The sequence below is a fragment of the Daldinia childiae genome (assembly GCF_008694065.1).
Source record: "Daldinia childiae strain JS-1345 chromosome Unknown Scaffold3, whole genome shotgun sequence".
In the NCBI taxonomy this organism is placed as follows: Eukaryota; Fungi; Ascomycota; class Sordariomycetes; order Xylariales; family Hypoxylaceae; genus Daldinia; species Daldinia childiae.
Window position 1 is genome coordinate 2,348,026 of NW_022984644.1, and position 18,226 is coordinate 2,366,251.

General features: G+C 45.8%; 6 protein-coding genes across 6 annotated transcripts; 3 read left to right on the forward strand and 3 right to left on the reverse strand.

Annotated features, from left to right (window-relative positions):
• Positions 1–938: 938 nt before the first annotated feature.
• Positions 939–2,971, reverse strand: GL218_03358 (Fizzy-related protein like protein; the record flags this gene model as incomplete). Its single annotated transcript, XM_033579915.1, has 3 exons — positions 939–2,308; positions 2,363–2,490; positions 2,640–2,971. 3 exons carry the CDS (start codon positions 2,969–2,971, stop codon positions 939–941), a joined length of 1,830 nt encoding a protein of 609 aa, XP_033437545.1.
• A 3,295-nt stretch (positions 2,972–6,266) lies between these two features.
• Positions 6,267–8,722, forward strand: GL218_03359 (Phototropin-2; the record flags this gene model as incomplete). The annotated part of the gene is made up of 5 exons (XM_033579916.1): positions 6,267–6,475; positions 6,527–6,633; positions 6,789–7,460; positions 7,512–7,531; positions 7,661–8,722. 5 exons carry the CDS (start codon positions 6,267–6,269, stop codon positions 8,720–8,722), a joined length of 2,070 nt encoding a protein of 689 aa, XP_033437544.1.
• An 821-nt stretch (positions 8,723–9,543) lies between these two features.
• On the reverse strand, positions 9,544–10,777 carry GL218_03360 (uncharacterized protein; the record flags this gene model as incomplete). Its single annotated transcript, XM_033579917.1, has 2 exons — positions 9,544–10,045; positions 10,116–10,777. 2 exons carry the CDS (start codon positions 10,775–10,777, stop codon positions 9,544–9,546), a joined length of 1,164 nt encoding a protein of 387 aa, XP_033436837.1.
• Positions 10,778–11,822: 1,045 nt separating this feature from the next.
• Positions 11,823–12,471, forward strand: GL218_03361 (N-alpha-acetyltransferase 20; the record flags this gene model as incomplete). The annotated part of the gene is made up of 2 exons (XM_033579918.1): positions 11,823–11,991; positions 12,068–12,471. 2 exons carry the CDS (start codon positions 11,823–11,825, stop codon positions 12,469–12,471), a joined length of 573 nt encoding a protein of 190 aa, XP_033436838.1.
• A 22-nt stretch (positions 12,472–12,493) lies between these two features.
• Positions 12,494–13,306, reverse strand: GL218_03362 (Levodione reductase; the record flags this gene model as incomplete). The annotated part of the gene is made up of 2 exons (XM_033579919.1): positions 12,494–12,801; positions 12,859–13,306. The coding sequence occupies 2 exons, from the start codon at positions 13,304–13,306 to the stop codon at positions 12,494–12,496; spliced, it is 756 nt and encodes a 251-aa protein (XP_033436839.1).
• A 1,613-nt stretch (positions 13,307–14,919) lies between these two features.
• GL218_03363 (uncharacterized protein) lies at positions 14,920–17,509 on the forward strand (the record flags this gene model as incomplete). Its single annotated transcript, XM_033579920.1, has 3 exons — positions 14,920–15,188; positions 15,245–17,202; positions 17,271–17,509. The coding sequence occupies 3 exons, from the start codon at positions 14,920–14,922 to the stop codon at positions 17,507–17,509; spliced, it is 2,466 nt and encodes an 821-aa protein (XP_033436840.1).
• Between the last annotated feature and the right edge of the window lie 717 nt (positions 17,510–18,226).

An 18,226-nucleotide genomic window follows, 5' to 3' on the forward strand; every position in this document is an offset into this window, starting at 1 on the left:
CCCTCTTCATATCGAATTTTTTTTTAGAAGTAGAGAACCACGGAGTTAAGACGGTTGGGAAAGGCGGCGAAGTGAAGGAAGAAGAGGTTACGAAACGGCGGGTGTGGGATTTAATGAGACATGGCTCTCCACGGAGTACAACGATACTATACATAGCGTGCTAGAAATCATAAACAACATACATCCCTTTTACGACAGTTGATCGATTTAGTGCTTGGTTGTATCATATGATAACTTTAGAATTCCATGGTTTGCTACTAGTATAATATACATGCAATAGCTCATAATTGCTAAATAAAAGCTAATAATATCTTCTATACTATGCCAGAGCACGTTTTACATCACTTCATATCGATTCATACACACGACACGACACGACACGACACATGACAACTCCGGTTCAAGAACTTTTAGTTTCCTCTTTTTTTTATTTCACACACCGCTATCATAAGAATACCTATGATGCTCCAGGTTCACGCCGAACGCCCTTCATTTGACGTTACGTCCCGTCGAGCCTGCCAACCGACCAGTATCATATCGTGATCCATTCCCTTCCAAAGACGTGTAAGTCTGCGGCCTTTCCCGTCCTCCACCCTCCCTCGTCCCTTCCCGCAACGCCTTGCTATTCCGTACCAAAAATAAGGAGAAAAAAGGACACATCACCCCGGCTACCGGCCGTTCATCAAGGCAATTGAATGCGAATTAGCTAGCCCGTCAATCTCTGTCTGATACCATGATAGCTAGGTAAAGACACCAAAAAGATCCGGGTACCCCTCCCAAAAAAAAACAGACTCATACATGCAAAACGCCGATGGATGCAAGGAACTGTGGAAAGGCAATATGCTTTCCCTTCGAAGATGTCGTGAAACTAGGTGAATATCGTTATGGTGAAGTAGGGTTTGTCATCGTACAATAGATCAAGTCCGGATTTGATTTCGTCACCGAATGACACCCCAGTCACTCAGTCGTCCGCCGCCATCGCTGTCTTCCCTCTGTCCTGGTCTCCTTCCGAATACGGTCCAGAATCGCAGGGTCTCATCACCAGCCCCTGTGACTATTGTCCTGCCATCGGGGCTCATTGCCAGGTACAGAACTCGGTAAGTGTGTCCAGTTAGGCTGACCACCTGGGTCATGGCGGGATACTTCCAAACCACGATTTGATTCTGGCTGTAGCCATGTGTCGAGACAATTTCGTTGGAATTCTTCGACCAAGAGATATTGCACACCTGGCTTCCGGTATCAATCTCGTTGATGACTGACCCGCGAACTGTGTCGTGGAATATTATCCTTCGATCAGCAGTTCCGCCACCTGAGGCTAGGAGACCTCGCTGGTGAGGGGACCATGCTATTGCTTTAACAGCAGCGGTGTGATCGGAGAATTTCCACAAAGGTGTCTCGGAGAGTTTATCCCAAACCATGAGTTTGTTGTCATTCCCGCCACTTGCTAATTGGCCATCTTCGCAGTTCCATTTCAAGCCGCAAACCTCCTGTTTATGTCCCATAAGCTTTCGCATCCATTGGTCCGGGGCCCTGACATCGCGGTGATATATCAATCGATCTCGAGATCCTGATGTGAGGATGTGGGTGTTCCATGCCAAGGATCCTACGCGTGCAGTATGCCCTGTCATCGTTCTTAGGCGCCTCGTCTTCTCGGCGTCCCAGATCTGAACTAAACCCTTTCCAGTACCAATGGCTATGTGTGTGCCTTTCTGAATCCATGATACGCTTGTAACCGTGTCATCTTCAAGCGTGCAGAGCTTATTTACTCGACTTGTTTGGGCGTTCCACATGTAGACACTCGAGCCCAGACCAACACCCAAGACATTGGCACTACCCCAATCAACCAGGTTCAAATAGAAGTCATCCGCTAACTCGGGAGCATCTAGAACCTTGTAAGGTACTTTGCTAACTGCTCGAGGTTGGCGTCGCGGGCTTAATAGCATTTGTTGGCTTCCGAAGCGAACTGGAGACAAGCTATATATCTCTGATCGTATATCCAGATTGGGGCCATGGCGGCTCTGTGGTGTTCGGGACGGCGTCGGCTGGCCAGCGACGTTGGAATGATGGCGGGGAGACATGTAAGAAAAGAGATTCTTGTGAGGTGTTGACGGGGTGAAGCTCGAGGGTAGAGATGGAGGAGGGTTGTTAGGCGGAGTGTGGGATCTTGTACCGTTATGGGTGTGTGTAGAGTGTGCTGAACCTGGTAAGTTGGCATCCGGAGACATCGTTTGCGGCGTGGCCTGCGGTATGGTGTTCTCGAAAAGCTCCGCTCTTAATACTCGGGAGAATCTATCGTTCGCCTCCTCAGCTAGGTATAATTAGCACTGGGTCAACAGGTAGAAGGAAGTTGAAGTCAGCTTACTTCGGTGAAAGTCAATCTCCCCGTGCGGTGTTCGCTTCTTCTGCCTTGAGGGTGTAGCTGGCGATCCTTCTTCGTGCATGAGACTGAAAGCGGATATTATATCCTGGCCAACGCGCGCGGGTATAAATCTAGACATTTTTTAGTATGTATGATCGAAGAAAACAAAAACAAATCTTATAACGGGAAGGAACAATCATGGTAGAATTCAACACAACTAGTCACAACCCCGGGAAAGATATTCAATCACTAGAATGAGTGAAAATTAGGTTTCACTAACCTGTCGCCATTGATACGCTGTCGCTTCCTACTAGGACTAGCACTTGAAGCGCTATCTCGTCTGTCGGCAGAAAGTTCCCTCGAAAGAGCCCGCGTCAAAGTATCCGGATCGATGCCGCTTATACTTGCCCTCTCACCTCTCCGTCCACCATGACGTATATTTCTTGAATTACCACCTTCGACATTATTCATCACCTGTAGTGTTCCTCGGTCAGAGGGTGGGGGAGGAGTGCCTATCCTCGAAGGTGTGCGCGCGGCGGGGCTTGTCGTATCGTGCGCCTGTCGCTTTAATAGCGGCGGTGCCGCCGATACCGAATCAGACTCTATAGTCATCTTCTCTCATGCAGATGAAGTTTAGGTAGTGACCGCAGAAGCTAAGTAAGTTGTTAAGGTAGAAGGGGGTACGGTAGGTGGAATAATCGAGGCGAAAGGCGCGGATCAGTTTTGTTATGAGTTGAAGCCAAAAGTATCAGTGAGTTGGTAAAAGCCAGGCCTGATAAGAAAGTTTGTCGAAGGATAGATATTATCAGCAAATATGTCCTGAAGCCCCTAAGGGTATGCAGCTCCTTCTAGCGCATGCTCTTCTGTCATCGACGATATAAGCCAGAATTAATATCCGAGATGGTTTGCAAGGGAGAATACGCCTATTATTCGATCGCTTCCTGGTACTGTTCGTATGTCGGAAAGAATTGAAAAAATAGATAAAAAGAGCGAAATGAATAAAATATGGTAAAAAAGGGAGTTCGATATTGGGAGGAATTACGGCAGGTAAGCTAAATTCGTGAACGACTGCAGCGGGCAACAGCAAAGTTGGGAAAGAGGCAGCGGAGTGGTTTCGTGGATTTGGATGGAGGTTGAATGGTAACAACGGGCTGAATGGACCGTGCTAGGGAAGGAAGACCTGGCTCTGTTCTTGCTATGATTTTGGCGTGCCTGCATGTCGCGCCTTACAACGACACAAGGGGTGTTACCAGTGTGCTAGACTTAATCCCCCACTATTCGATGATATAAGATACTTCCATATAAGCATGAAAGAGGGTATACTACTAAGTACCGATTAACTTTTTAGCCGATATTAAAAGGCCGCGGACTGTGTTCAATACCACCTAATCAATGAGGTACGCTCAATGAGGTACGCTAAAAACCGATATGATATGGCCCCTCTGACCTTCTGACTTTCTTCTATTAAGATCGATCACGACTTGCAGCGCAACACACAATGATAAAAGACCTACAACATTGAATTGAAAGCGTCAACTAATAAAACCAAAATCGTAATTGAATCACTCTTAAGCAGAAATAGATAGGTATTATGACATTCTATCTAAGTCCTGAAAATGATTTACTGCACATACGAAATCTTCTATTGCTATGTACAGACAAAGGTCAGGTTCCCGCTAGTGGCTGGGAAACGCGTATGTAAACAGTATTCACATAGTTTCATTTCCCTTCTTTGTTCACGGTTGTTAGAATGGAACTGCAGGTATATAAACAAAGCAAAAAAAGTATAATTGTGGGGGTCTGGCTACCTGGTAGCTGCAAGCACCAAGCAACATTAAACTAAAGCGGACAGTTTAGTTTGAACAAGACAATAACATGAGGTCTCTAACAGGTCCCATTACCCTGTAAGTAATTCAACACGTCAAGAATTAAGACCCATTGTGCGGCCGAATTCGCGATGCAAGATTGACGAGACGCGCCTATTCTCCCTTTTTTTCCCATTTTCTCATTTTCATAACAGAAAAAGTAAAAGTAAAGCGGAGCTGCCCCTCGCCATTAAAAGGAGGTTATGTACCCTCTTTGTAAGTGGCGCGATTGGGGTTGTTTATTATTTTTCTTACATACGTAACCTACCAGCAACATTTCGCAGGGGGGTAACGCGCATCGAATTTTCCGACTGGATGTACGCGCTTTCCCACTCAGGGGTTATTGTTTAGACTGCCCAGGTGGTCCCCGGATTACCAGTTGATAGGGTAGCTATGTGGGATTCCCACTACCGTTATTTGTGTACCATAGACGTATCTAACAAGCTAATATAATATGTTTGCGGTACATAAACAATACATGTAAGCAGGATCTACCAGCAGCGCGTCAAGGCTTCCTTATCCGTCATCCCTAAGAAAAAAATACCAAAACATCCCCCAACCAATAATATTCATGATCGGAACAAAATAGCTTGGCCCGGTTGACGGACAGTTTAGCGCCCTTTGGATATCACCAGTATTCTTATTGGTACTATTTGAAGTATTCCAACCTACATTGTAACAGTTCCCCATATGCTTAATTAACCTTAGGTAGTTACTTTAACATAAAACATTCTTAATAAAATCTTATACAGCCCTCATCTAACAATCACAATTACATAGGCAGTTATTTATAAAACATTAGTTAGAATGCCATACAATCAATAAGGCTCAAAATGAACCATCACCACCATCTTCAACATACAACATTAGCAGTCACATATGATCATTATTCTATTAACATATTAACAACTATTAAAGAAAACCCGGTAAGCCCTTACATAGACCTCCGACTAGGCATTAAGCTTTTGATGCCAATACCTACGTATCTGTTTCAAAGGCCGCTCGGCCAGCCAAGAGCTGTATTACACTCGAGTGTTTTCAAACACCCTTTTTTTAGCAGGCTCTGTATGATGCTACAGCAAGCTCATACCATAGATCACTTCTTACGGCTAGGTAGCTAGGTGGTAGGCCCCTATCTTCACTAGATAGGTACCTAATATATAAAGTAGAGGCAACATTCGAAACAATGGTGGCTCTACTTGCTTCTTCTATCTCAAGATCCGACTCTATTAAGATTCGACTAACCGTGTATAACAGTCTCAAAGCTGCTATTTTCAAACCCACTTTCAGAGAAGTTGAATAACGCCATCCTCGTTATTCTGTGATATTGCTATGAACTCTAGGATATTATTGTGAAAGGCATTACAAAATGCCTAGAATCCATAAGATGCACCATGAGTTGCGAGGAAACCCATTTAGGATGATTAGGAAGCTTAATAGGAAAACCTATCTGCCACAAACATGATCCCCCCTTTTTTCATACTGGCCATTAGTTTCTAACTTGGCAAGATAACTAGGTTTCCGGCGTAACAGCCGGCCTCCTAGTATGAATAAGAGCATATAGCTATGACAAGCTAAGAGCTTTTTCTTTTCAATATGACCCGTCAATGCGCAAGAGGCAGGTCGCTCCAATACCTGAGGTTCTAAAAGACCTGCCTTCAGACACCTGAGCCGATTCTACTCAAGTGTTAACTTCCCTCAAGGTCTTCTACTCGTCCCTTTCTTCATTTTCCCCTATTCTTCCTTATTCCAACGTCACACGCTCAAGCACTCCAGCATCATATCATTATATGCGTATCAACCTCCAAGATACCAGAGTGAAACATAGGAGAGGCGCGCCCACTCCAAACATCAGCCATTTCTAGTTACCTGTAATTTACTCCCCATGACGCAAGTACGCTCTAGATTCTCATAATCAACACGTCCATATTTTATTCGCTTTTTACGAGACTAATATGACACAGCCCCCAAAACGTGGTGATTCGCCTTGTAGGCGAAACATGATATCGTGTACAGGGGCCGATAATGAGAGCCGTGTCGCAATGAGTGTGCGGTCCTTCGCGGCGTTCAAAAACTATGAAGATGAAGTTGAAGACGATTGTAGCCTTACAGATATCCTCGAGAAACGATCGAGCTTAGGAGCTTCTGTCGTTGATGCGGTCTCATCACCAACGACGTTTAAAAGAATATGGGAAGAAACAGAAACCAATTTCCCAGACCGCCAACCCAGTCGTAGAAGACGTCCGGAGAGGTAAGTTGCCGATTATATACTTCGTTGACCTAGAAATTAATTATTGTACAGTATTCGGAGTAATCCTGAACGTGGCCGAACCGGGCTCGTTTCCTCCACCTCCCCTATCGAACCGCCTTCCACCGAAACTCGTTCGGCCTCAAGTTCCCCCGGGAGTCGTAAGTATATTCCAGGTCCTTTGCCAACCAAATTTGCCTTGTGGTATCTAATGGTTATTCTTAACCCTTTCCTAAGATGCAGCATGTTGATTAAATTCCCTATACTTTGGAAGAGTATTTAAAGAGTGATAGGATCTGACTTGAAATGTTTGTAGTCATATCTCAGTCTACAAAGTCGAGGGAGAACTCATCATCTACATCCCCCGCTCCTGGAGATGGCACAGCTCTTCCAGGTCTCCAGAGCAAGGGGCCGAGAGAGTACGACGAACTTATGCCTTTAACCGGAGATGAAATCGACCAAGCTTCGATTGATCTTGTATCTGCATGCGACAACCCACCTTCTCGGTATTCTCTGGAAATAATATCGGAAGCTCTCTTTTCGGCAGAGCATCTAGACGCTATCTTCCACGATCAGCTCCTACTTGAACGGTTTACATCCTTCCTTTGCGTCTTTAGGCCAAAGTCTGTCCCTCTTCTAGTATATTATTTAGATGCTCTAAAAGCACTGAAGGCTATAGGGTATTCAAACACCATTATTCGATCCTTAGTCTCTGTCAAGGGAACAGACCTTTGTGAAGAGGTAATCTCAAATACTATCAACGAACCCCTATTGGCAAGGCTCAGCAAGGTACTTCATACTCTCGCTACAGATGACCTACCTGCCTATATCACCCATACTTGGATACAAACAGTGGCCGTCACTATTAAGCAGCGGATTACAAATACGTTGCCTGACCATCTTAAGGATCTCTCTGAAGGAGTAGCGGATGTCTTCTGCTTGATAGATCCCTCAAGAAATGACAACCCAATTGTATTTGCTAGCAAAGGTGAGTCCAACCACGGAGTAAGGAAACAATAGTTTAGCTAAACAATATCAGGGTTCCATCAAATGACACAGGTTAGTAGAAGATATTAGAAATCAAAGTGTATTCCTTGTCAATATGACACGTCGGCCAATTATCATAGATCATATCATGAATACCATCCAGACTACGTGGATAGTAACTAACAACACTGATTACTACAGTATGGAGCCAGCTATGCCCTAGGTCGAAATTGTCGTTTCCTTCAGGGGCCCAGCACGAGCCAATTGAGCGCGAGAAGAATAAAAGAACATCTAGATGCTGGAAAGGAGCACTGCGAGGTTCTACTAAACTACCGCCGGGACGGGTCCCCATTTATGAACCTTGTCATGGCTGCGCCTCTTCTGGACAGCCGTGGAATCATCCGGTACCACATCAGCGCCCAGGTAGATGTTTCGGGTCTGGCGAAGGAATATATAGGCTTCGAGTCTCTTAGGCGCATTGTCGACCAGAGACAGCACGACGAGGACGCTAGTGTTCATACGAGTGTGAAAGACGAATTCCGTGAGCTCGTAGAAATGTTCACCCCCTCGGAGTTGAAAATAGTTCAGGAGGTAGGCGGTAGCATGCACCGTCGCCGCCAGGACGACGCGGCAGGCTCCGAGACAAGATCAAGACACCATGGCCTCGCACGCGTAGACTCCGATCCCTTGCCTCGAATATCGACCGCGTCAGTTAGTCGCGTTACAAGCCTCTTCGAGCACTACCTCCTAGTACGCCCACACCCTCACCTACGGGTCCTCTTCGCCTCCCCGTCCCTCCGTTTCCCCGGCATGCTACAAAGTAGCTTCATGTCCCGAATCGGAGGCCCGCACGCAGTCCGCGAAGCAGTCGCCCAAGCATTCGCCGACGGCAGCGGAGTCACCACGAAGGTCCGTTGGGTGACCCGGATGGACAGTTACGGGAAGAGCAAGTGGATACACTGCACGCCGCTGCTGGGATCAAACGGGGCCGTGGGCGTGTGGATGGTGGTACTTGTTAACGACGACGCGGAAGCCAGTTTACGACGTTCTCGGGACGCACCGCTTGTAGACGTGAAAATCGATGGGAAGAGGCCCTTCGATGGGGAGGATACAAGTTATGGTAGTGGCAACGCGAATGGAGGACTCAATGGGTGTCGTCCCTCGTCGGCTTTGGGAAACACTTCGGGAGCCGTGGCGATTGAAGTTTGCACATCAGGATCTAGTGACCTAGCACACAAGAAAGTAGGATCTACTACGATGTAACCAGCCTGTCTAACATGCTGATAATACAGGAGGAGTGATGGTTATTCTCCCTAACATGTTTCCTAGTCATATTATTCAATCAACAAATTTCATGCCTTGATACCTAAGATATAGATAGTCTTAAGATTTCCGTTATTTGATAGAAATAGTAGCTGCTCCTTGTAGGCCAAGACCTTTGTCACGCTGAATGCCGTATATGATTACAATCTATCTACGTATACTATATTAGCATGACTCGATTCTTCTTATATCTCACCAGTGTCAATCTTAGATCTTCAAGTTAGAACCGAAGGAAGTAAACAGGACTCAATGTTCTAGAATCAAGATACTCTAATGCTACTCTAGCCTATAATCTATTGAGATCTAGTCCGCTCTTAAGCTTGCTGAGAATGCTAAACTATGGACTGAGACAACGGCGAGGTTAGTCCGAAAGGGATGCCCACGAGGTCTCAATATGAGTAAACCACAGTCCACCAACAGGTTCCGTACCCAAGACGGCGAGCATTCCCATTGTGTAAATTAACGAAGCACCACCATCGTCGGGTACTATGCTTTCATTCGAGTCTTTATGTCTATCCCGAGGCCATAAGAACCAGTCAAAGCCGCCCAATTGATATCAACGCCGCCAAGTTCTTGAGTTGTAATCAATACGTATCCACCGCAATGCCGAAAAAAAAGATGACAAAAATAAAGTCCGAGTTAACAAGGCCAACCCAGCCGCATATTACAGACGTCAGCTTCCGAATCATGCTCGAAAAAAATAAAATATGCTTGCTTCCTGGCTTCGTTACGAACGCGTGTCCCTGCGCTTTAAGTCATTTCTATGCCGACTCTGCTTGGGCTAATAGACGGGCCCTCCAGCCGTTACATACTTCCTCGAAGCCTCCAACGACTTCCCTGCATACGCCGGCGCACTCGCGCTTTTGTAACCTCTCACCCCAGTTACCTTTCGTCAACCACCTCTCCCCTTCCTCTTTCAGCTCTTCTTCGCGTTTTATCTCTGCTACCATTTCCTTGGCCATTCTTAGCCGCCTTGTGGCGGTAGTTGTGGTTTGTCGTGACATGTGCAGTGTATCGGAAAGGTAATTCAGCGTTTGCACGAGGTCCGACGTTACGGAATGTAAAGCGCTCAGAGAGTTAAGAGCGGAGGTCGCGGGCCGCGGCATTTCGTCCGAGACGGAAGTTAGTAGCGGTAAAAGGGAATCGATAGTATCGGGATCCGGGGGCTGAACTAGCGGCGATAATAGAGGGAAGGTAAGGTTATGGATCTGCCGCGTCTGATGCGCCAGATGTGTTGCCAAGGCCGAGTGAGCCGTTATTAATCTATAATTCGACAAACATTTTGGTTAGAAAATATTAAAAAGGGTCAGTAGAACTAGGAACCATAACTCACCTTGTGGTGCTACCCTCTACACCAGACTGTGACCCCAGGTCTTTCAGTCCGTCTGTTAACCGTTGAAATACGGCGTCACTAGAACTGCCATTGCTTTCTGTTCCTCTTCGGGCTAGAGATTCCACGGCATCGATCCTGGCAACCAGACTCGGCGGCATGCCAGGTGACTCTAAATCGGATTCGGAGCCATATTCACTCCCATCATATGCGCTCCCAGTCCGTCGGTGACCACGCCTAGGGGGAGAAGGTATGCTTAGGCTTGCGTTTCTAGTCTTCTCTCGGTGGTCCGGTTGACTTTCTACGTCAACACCGCTATCCCTAATCCCATCAGTCGACGCCTGGCCTTGATCCCCCTCATCGAATCCGAATTGCGACCGTTCTTCCCCGTCCTCATAATATTCTTCCTCGCCAGATCCAGACAAAGCATCAGCCAACTCATCAGCCAAGTTTCCAAGACCATTATCCTGACCCATGCCACCACTGCTGAGATCATTAAGCTCAGACTCGTTCATACTGTTGCGTAGGGGTGTTAAAGGGTCTTGGAAGGAGGATTTCGACTGGCGTCGGCTGCGAGGTGACATATTTGGACTCGAGGCTTGAAACGAGGTATCGATAGCGGAAGTTTGCCGGGAATGGCTAGGGGTATGCGGTGATCTCGACATAATTACGAATCCGATACGAAATGCTAGATCCCGCAGCGTATTATATAGACGGGTTTCAGGGAAGCAATAACTTCGTGGTGCGTATAGTCGAGCAGACCATGGGGTAGAAACGGTGTCTTAGTCCGAGTTGTCATACAAAGGAACTGATATATCAAGAACAGGGTTATCGTTCGTATTGTCTTTCTGTTTTCCTCCGAGAGTCCGTGTCGCAATATATGGCCGCCTAAGAAACTTTTTTCAATATTGAGTTGGTGATTTAGATAGGTACCGTACGCACGAAAAGTGTTTGAAAAGGATCAAGTACACCCAATAATAATCGACCAATATTGAACGAGGTAGCAAGGGTTGGCACTACCCGGGCTGCTGTGTAATAATCAGATGTAAAAATAGGAACCACATTTACCAACTGACTTTATGCCAACGTTGCATGTGTATTCCGGCGACAGGCACCTGCCGATTCCCGCGTGCGTAAAATATAAAACGACTTAAGTAGAGGTACATGGATAAGAGGTACCTAACCTTAATAAGATAAATTGCGAAATTGAACCATGTGTTTGCAAACCCGTCAAACTTTTAGCGGCTCTTTCAACTGGGCAGTTGGGATACTTTTCGAGAGACGCTTTAAGGCTTAAAGGCTTAAAGAGCCCGCCGCTAGCCCCACCTCCATTTTCATTGTGTCCCATGTTTTGGAGGGGCAATGCGCTGTGCGCCGTGATCTATTCAGCTATTATTTCCCATACCTACCTAATAATTATTGCGCATTATTTGAAGCCCGCGTTTGCTATCCCAACATAACTTCCATATATCGGCTTTATATTTGCTTATACTCTACGATAAATAAGTAACAAGAGGAAAAAGATCTACGATACTTGGTATACTCGTAATCTTATTTCTATTAAACCCCTTTCTATTATTCGCTTACCTCCGCCTGGGCTTTTATGCAACCGATGCCAGCAAATTAGACATATGTCCAAGCGTCTCCGATACAGAAACATTTCTTTTACTATTCGGTAGCTAAGTGGGAATTAATAACTATCCTGCAGTTATGGCCTCTTTTCGACGTTTTCGCCCCGATGACTTAGACAAGTTTTCCAAATGCAACCTTGACCCGTTGACCGAGACGTACGATCTAAGTTTCTATCTTCAATACTTTGCCAAATGGCCCTCACTATTCCAAGTCGCTGAGGATCCCAGCGGAAACATTATCGGCTATAGTAGGTGACAGTCTTTTTTTTTCTATTATAATGATTATAACAACCCAGCCTAACGAGGTTATACATTACTCTACAGTCATGGGCAAGTTGGAAAGTTCTCCAGACTATTTCCAGTATTCTGAGCATTACCTACCATGGCACGCACATATCACTGCTCTCACGGTAGCCCCTGAAGCTCGCCGTCTTGGTATTGGAAAGATTCTCACCGAAAACCTCGAAGTTGCTGCAGAAGCTGGAGACTCTTGGTTCGTCGATCTATTCGTAAGAAAAAGCAACACGAGAGCTATCAACTTTTATGAGAGTATGGGTTATAGCGTATATCGCGTAGTCAAAGACTACTATGGTGATAACGTCAACGACCCCACCGCTCACGGTGAAGACGCCTACGATATGCGTAAACCCATGTCCAGAGATAAGACGCTAAAACATATTCGAGAGGACGGGAGAAATCACGATGTTCAGCCTGAGGATGTCTTCTAATAGAATTGATTATGCTTGCGGGCTACATGGCGCCGTCGATAGAATATACACTCCCGCTCACATACTTGGAGTCAGGGCCCAAAAGGAAAGCAATGACGTGGCCGCATTCCTCCGCCGTGCCTTGTCTGCCGAGAGCTGCCGTATCATCAAAGGGTGCATCAGATGGTCGATTATGGATTTTCCAGCTCTTCTCCATCAGCGGAGTAAATATGGCTCCCGGGGCCACCGCGTTGACACGCACTTGCCGGACTCCATTTTCTTTGGCAGCAGCTTTTGTCAGACCTATGACACCATGTTTGCTGGCATCATACGCTCCATGTTTAGCAAACCCTAGATTAACGATCAGCTCTATCGTTCTTGAAACGCGAGACTCGGCCATTAACTTACCTTGAAGCCCGTGAATAGATGAAACATTCACAATAGAACCACCCTCAACGATTTTTCGGAGTTCAGCTCTTAAGCAATACATAGTTCCCGTAAGGTTAACTGCGATTATTTTGTGCCATTCGTCGTCGTCGAGATCAGCAACCTCTCGTACGCCATGATGTTTGCCGATTATACCCGCGACGTTAGCAGCGCCATCGAGTCTTCCGTATTTCTGGACGATACCGTCGATCCAAGATTCAACCTCGTCTCGCTTAGAAACATCTACCTTAGTAACAGTAAAGGGTGCATTTTGGCTGGTAAAGTATTCTTCTGCGTTGCTTATAGCTGCCGGGTCAACATCGGCTATGCAAACAATCCCACCACGTTTAGATATTATCTGTGCCGTTGCAAACCCGATACCGCTAGCACCACCAGTAATTGCGAATACTTTTCCATCAAGGGTTGCCATTATTGCTCTCGACTGCTTTATACTTGGTAGTAAATATTATAAAAAAAACAGTAATGTAGTGCTAGCGGGGTAATATTTTCTAGATAATGACTATAAATAATTTAAGAGGGTTTAATATGCGGCTTTGCGGGCTAGTGGACACCGAGATTCGAAGGTTTAAAAAGGGCTTGGTGGACAACTCCATCTTTCGGTTTAACAACACGAGGAGTTGGGTAGGTTATAAACACAGATACCAATAGAAACGGGGATGGGGTTTCGGTGTTAAAAGCTAAGTGGTTTACCCCTCTACTATGTAATACACTTATCATATCATTACTTATAACTACCTAGGTAGTTAACTAGGTAGTTAACTAGGTTATTTGCCTACTTCAGTAACTTATCATGTATCGTTAGATTGAGAGAGTGGATATACTGTACGATTCTGAATGGCTTCAATGTGGGAAGAAACGGCTTGAGGTAGACTCAATCGGAGAATATGGGTTAGCTCTCTTAGGAGAACTAGTATTGGTGCGCCTTTTTAACGCTTCATAGCAACACAATAGGTAACTTGTTTCTCTATAGATTTAAAGTTGTCCAGACTAAATAAAGAAATTGACTTACTTAGCTGGTTTAAATTATTGTACTTCAAGCTCGAATGTATGATAGTCTATTGCTTAACCTTTGGTTAAAGATTAGACAATATATAAGTATAACTTTCAAGCCTTGACGAACTTTTAAAAGCTGATGTTATTAGAATAATCCTTCCTCGATTATTCATTCGAAACACAATCTACTTCTTACATTATATGTCATTAAATGCGTCTTAAAAACTTGTCGATATCATAAATTATTAAACAAAGCTATTAAAGAAAGCTGTATGTATAATAGAATAACACGATTGTGGGGTAATATATTAGTTTAGGAGGGGTTGAAATACAGGAGGGGTTCCGTATCGTTCGTTTTCGATTCAGCTCCCCAGCCTCGGCACCCTCAATTCAATAGCTAGAAGGGAGCAGCTAGGCACATAGCAGTTTATTCCCTAGTGCATGAGGCAAAATACACATGGCTGGAGAAGCTGTTGTCTCATGACCCCTGATGAACTCCAACTGGATACTACCTATTAGGTACCCCCTCAGCCCCCGAAACTATGAAATTTGTGGAGAAATGTCGTCACTTCTTTCTCTCTACCTAGCTTATTCGGGCTTCCGTTCGTTCATCCTTCCTGCCTTCGCTACCTTCGAAACCTGGGGGAGGTGGATCCTGTTTACCTGTAAGGAGGTTAGGTTAGGTGAGGTTAGGTAAGGTACATGTACTTATTATGTTCAACCTGCACTCATCATTGAAACTCTTCTCTCTTCTCTCCTCCAACTTCCATATGGAGGCTCGGTGTTCTCTAGATCTATATTCTCTTGAATCTCGCACTTCACCCTCGTGCTGCTTGTTGATTAATCGTCAATTTTGCGCCGAACTTTAGATATATCAGATAGCATTCTTTTTTCGTCCTCCATGTGTTCGACGACATCACACATACATTAGCTTTATGTTTAGTTAGCCAACGCATTATCCTTCCTCAATTCGTCACATCTCTCTTTCATCAGCTTAGAAATAAACAAGTACCCATTTGATCCATCGCCATGAGGCTGTGTCTCTGGCCGGCCCTTTCGGCGCTGTGTCTAGTCCTCGTCGATGCTTCGTCCCTGACGCCGCCTGTACTGCCATTGATCGTACGAAATCCCTACTTGAGTATATGGCTTGCCCATGCCCGAGATGCCCCGTGGGAAAACTGGCCGATATTCTGGACTGGCAGCACCGTCGGCTTTGCTGTCATAGCCTCGGTGCCCGAGACTAAGACAGTATACCCCCTGCTAGGTCGCTCGCAAGATTTCCTTAGGAAGTCTCCTAGGTTAGTGAATATCTTCTAGTATCAACTTGCGTTGTTCTCGACCTAATTCTTATTAGTTATGAAGTGTCCTTTCCTAAATACGACGGTGCTACGTTCGATGCCTCAACTACGAACCTCACCTATTCTATCCCAGGGTCCGACGTGAGGATTACTCTCTCGTTCTTGTCTCCTATCACGCCTACATCGACATTTAGACAGTCCCTACCGGCGTCATACCTCACTTGCATCGTGGAAGGTTCGACAGATGTAAGCCTATACGTGGACATAAATGGAGAATGGGCTAGCGGCAACCGAGACAATAAGATAGAGTGGGGGCTTGTCCGGACTGAAAAGAGTGACAGTGCAAAGACTCCCATCAAGACTTGGAGTATCACACGGCGCCACGAGCAGCTCCTAACCGAGTTTTACGATCACGCTGAATGGGGAACCATTCATGTTTCTGCTCCGGCCGACGTTGAGCACCAGTCCGGTGAATCGAACTATATACGACGTCATTTTGCCCAGCACGGGTCATTGAAGAATGAAGTCGACGATTCTTACCGTGGAATATTTGAGGAGGAACCTATCTTTGCCTTCTCTAAGACTTTCAAGCTTAAGAAGAGGTCCAACGAGTCGTCTGGTATCGCCCAGGACAGCGTTACCTTTACCTTTGCTCTCACTCAAAATCCTGTCGTTCAGTTTGCCTCAGCCAGAGGCTTGACCCAGATGCGTCCCCTATGGGATTTTTATTTCTCTGGTACTCATGAAATGCTGCAGTTCCACTATGACGATTATGAAACTGCAGCTTATCTTGCTAGCAACTATTCCGAGCAACTCGCTAAAGACGCGTATGCTTCGGGCTCACAAGACTACCAAGACATCGCGGCGTTGTCGGCTCGCCAAGTACTAGGAGCGACACAATTTTCTGGTACACCGGATAATCCTATTATATTCCTCAAGGAAATCTCATCGAACGGAAACTTCCAGACAGTCGACGTTATCTTCCCAGCATTCCCTTTTTTCTTATATACCAACCCCCAGTGGCTAGCATATCTACTAGAACCTCTTCTCGAACACCAGTTGAGCAATCAATATCCCAACGATTACAGCATGCATGATCTTGGATTCCATTTTCCCAACGCGACAGGGCATGGTGACGGTAATGACGAATATATGCCCGTCGAAGAATGCGGCGATATGCTAATCATGGGTCTTGCACTTGTCAATGCTTTCAGAGATGATTCGCAAGCCCAGTTCGTCCGTACTGTACCAGAGGAAGCTTTAACACTCAACTTGGAGTCTGTGAAGAGATCATTTCTAGTCAATGAATATGGAATGGATCGCACATGGGAAGACCTAGGCACTACGGGTGAAAAAGTGGCTGTAAGATGGATACGACGCTCATACAAGCTATGGAAGCAATGGACAGGATATCTTGTCCGAGAGTCGCTCATCCCGGCGAATCAACTTTGCACTGATGATTTTGCTGGTTGGCTGGCCAATCAGACGAACCTAGCGTTGAAGGGTATCATTGGCATTAAGGCCATGAGCGAGATTGCTAACGTTATCGGCGAGAAGGCCGACTCCCAATGGTACAGCAACGTAGCTGACGAATATATCGACAAGTGGCAGGACTTAGGTCTATCTAGAGATAAGACACATGCGAAGTTAGCGTACACCTGGTATGGATCGTGGACGACGATCTATAACCTCTTCGCTGATGCTCTGCTTTGCTTCCATTTGCCTGCGGATGCATCCTCTCCGATAGGAGCGAGTAGATTCTGGGGCTCAGAACAGCAACCTATAGGGGATGAGGCTATCACCAAACCTAAATCAACATTCATTCCAGATAAAATCTACCAGATCCAGAGTGATTGGTACCATGCTGTACTCCAGAGATACGGCTTGCCGTTAGATAGCCGTCATTTATACACGAAGAGCGACTGGGAATTCTTTGCGGCTGCTGTGACGAGTAAGAAGGTACGCACGGAGATTCTACAACACGTTGCGACGTGGGTCAATGAGACTGCAACAGGTGCGTATAATTAATATTGCCTTATTCTCGCCTAATATAGCGGTCTATTCTAAACTAACTCTTCACAGATCGACCACTGACGGACCTTTACGAGACGGAGGGTGATGGCGGATTTCCTGGGCCTGACTTTATGGCTCGCCCGGTAGTAGGAGGTCACTTTGCATTCCTCGCGTTAGAGAGAGCTTGTGGTGGCAGAGCATCGGAAGGTCTAAAGTTCCTAGACGAAGTGGCTCCCGCAGATATTGATGTGGAACAAGCCTTGAGAAGGGAAATCGCTATAAACCAGCCTGATATGGAGGAGTTGTAGTGAGTATATAGGATGAAGAGACTACCTTTAAACTTCCTCTAGATCGAAGGTACCTTAACGCTTAACGCTGGATATGTACATTGGGTAGAGGTTAGTGTAAAATTGTATGGATGTGCCTATCTCTAAGGTACTTGCGGTAGGAATATCTCCATGAGAGCTCTCCGGAAGCGCTCGCCTTGTACTACCACCAAAAAAAGGAAGGAATAAAGGAAGATGAAATTCCAGATCTGCAAGTGCTTCTCGTCTAGAGTTTCCAAGTCGTAGTCATAGTTCCGTATTCTCCCGCATTGACAGAAGTTTGAATTGGATAAGATGATTGGGAGGTAACCTAAAGAATTGATTGGATAATTCATATAGGTTCAAGGTTCAGGCGGATAGTTGATATTATCGATATTATCGTACTTAAGGCAACTACATACGGATCCGTGCATAAGCATATGCCTTTAAACGTACCTTCGCACCTTCGCACTTGCCGCACTGCACCGTGATAGTGGAAGTATGGTAGGTACCTACCTACAGATGTACCTCGTAGGGGGTAGGTGCTTACCTGTACATGTATGTGTATGTGGAGACGCGACAATGCTTAGGGAAGCCTAGGCAGGTACTAATAATAAAGTACATGCGTTAGAACCTACCGTAGGTACGGTACATCGCAGCTGAACAATTTTGCCTCCCCAGTTTTTTTCCGCCCCTTCAACACTTCCCGTTTCTCTTTCA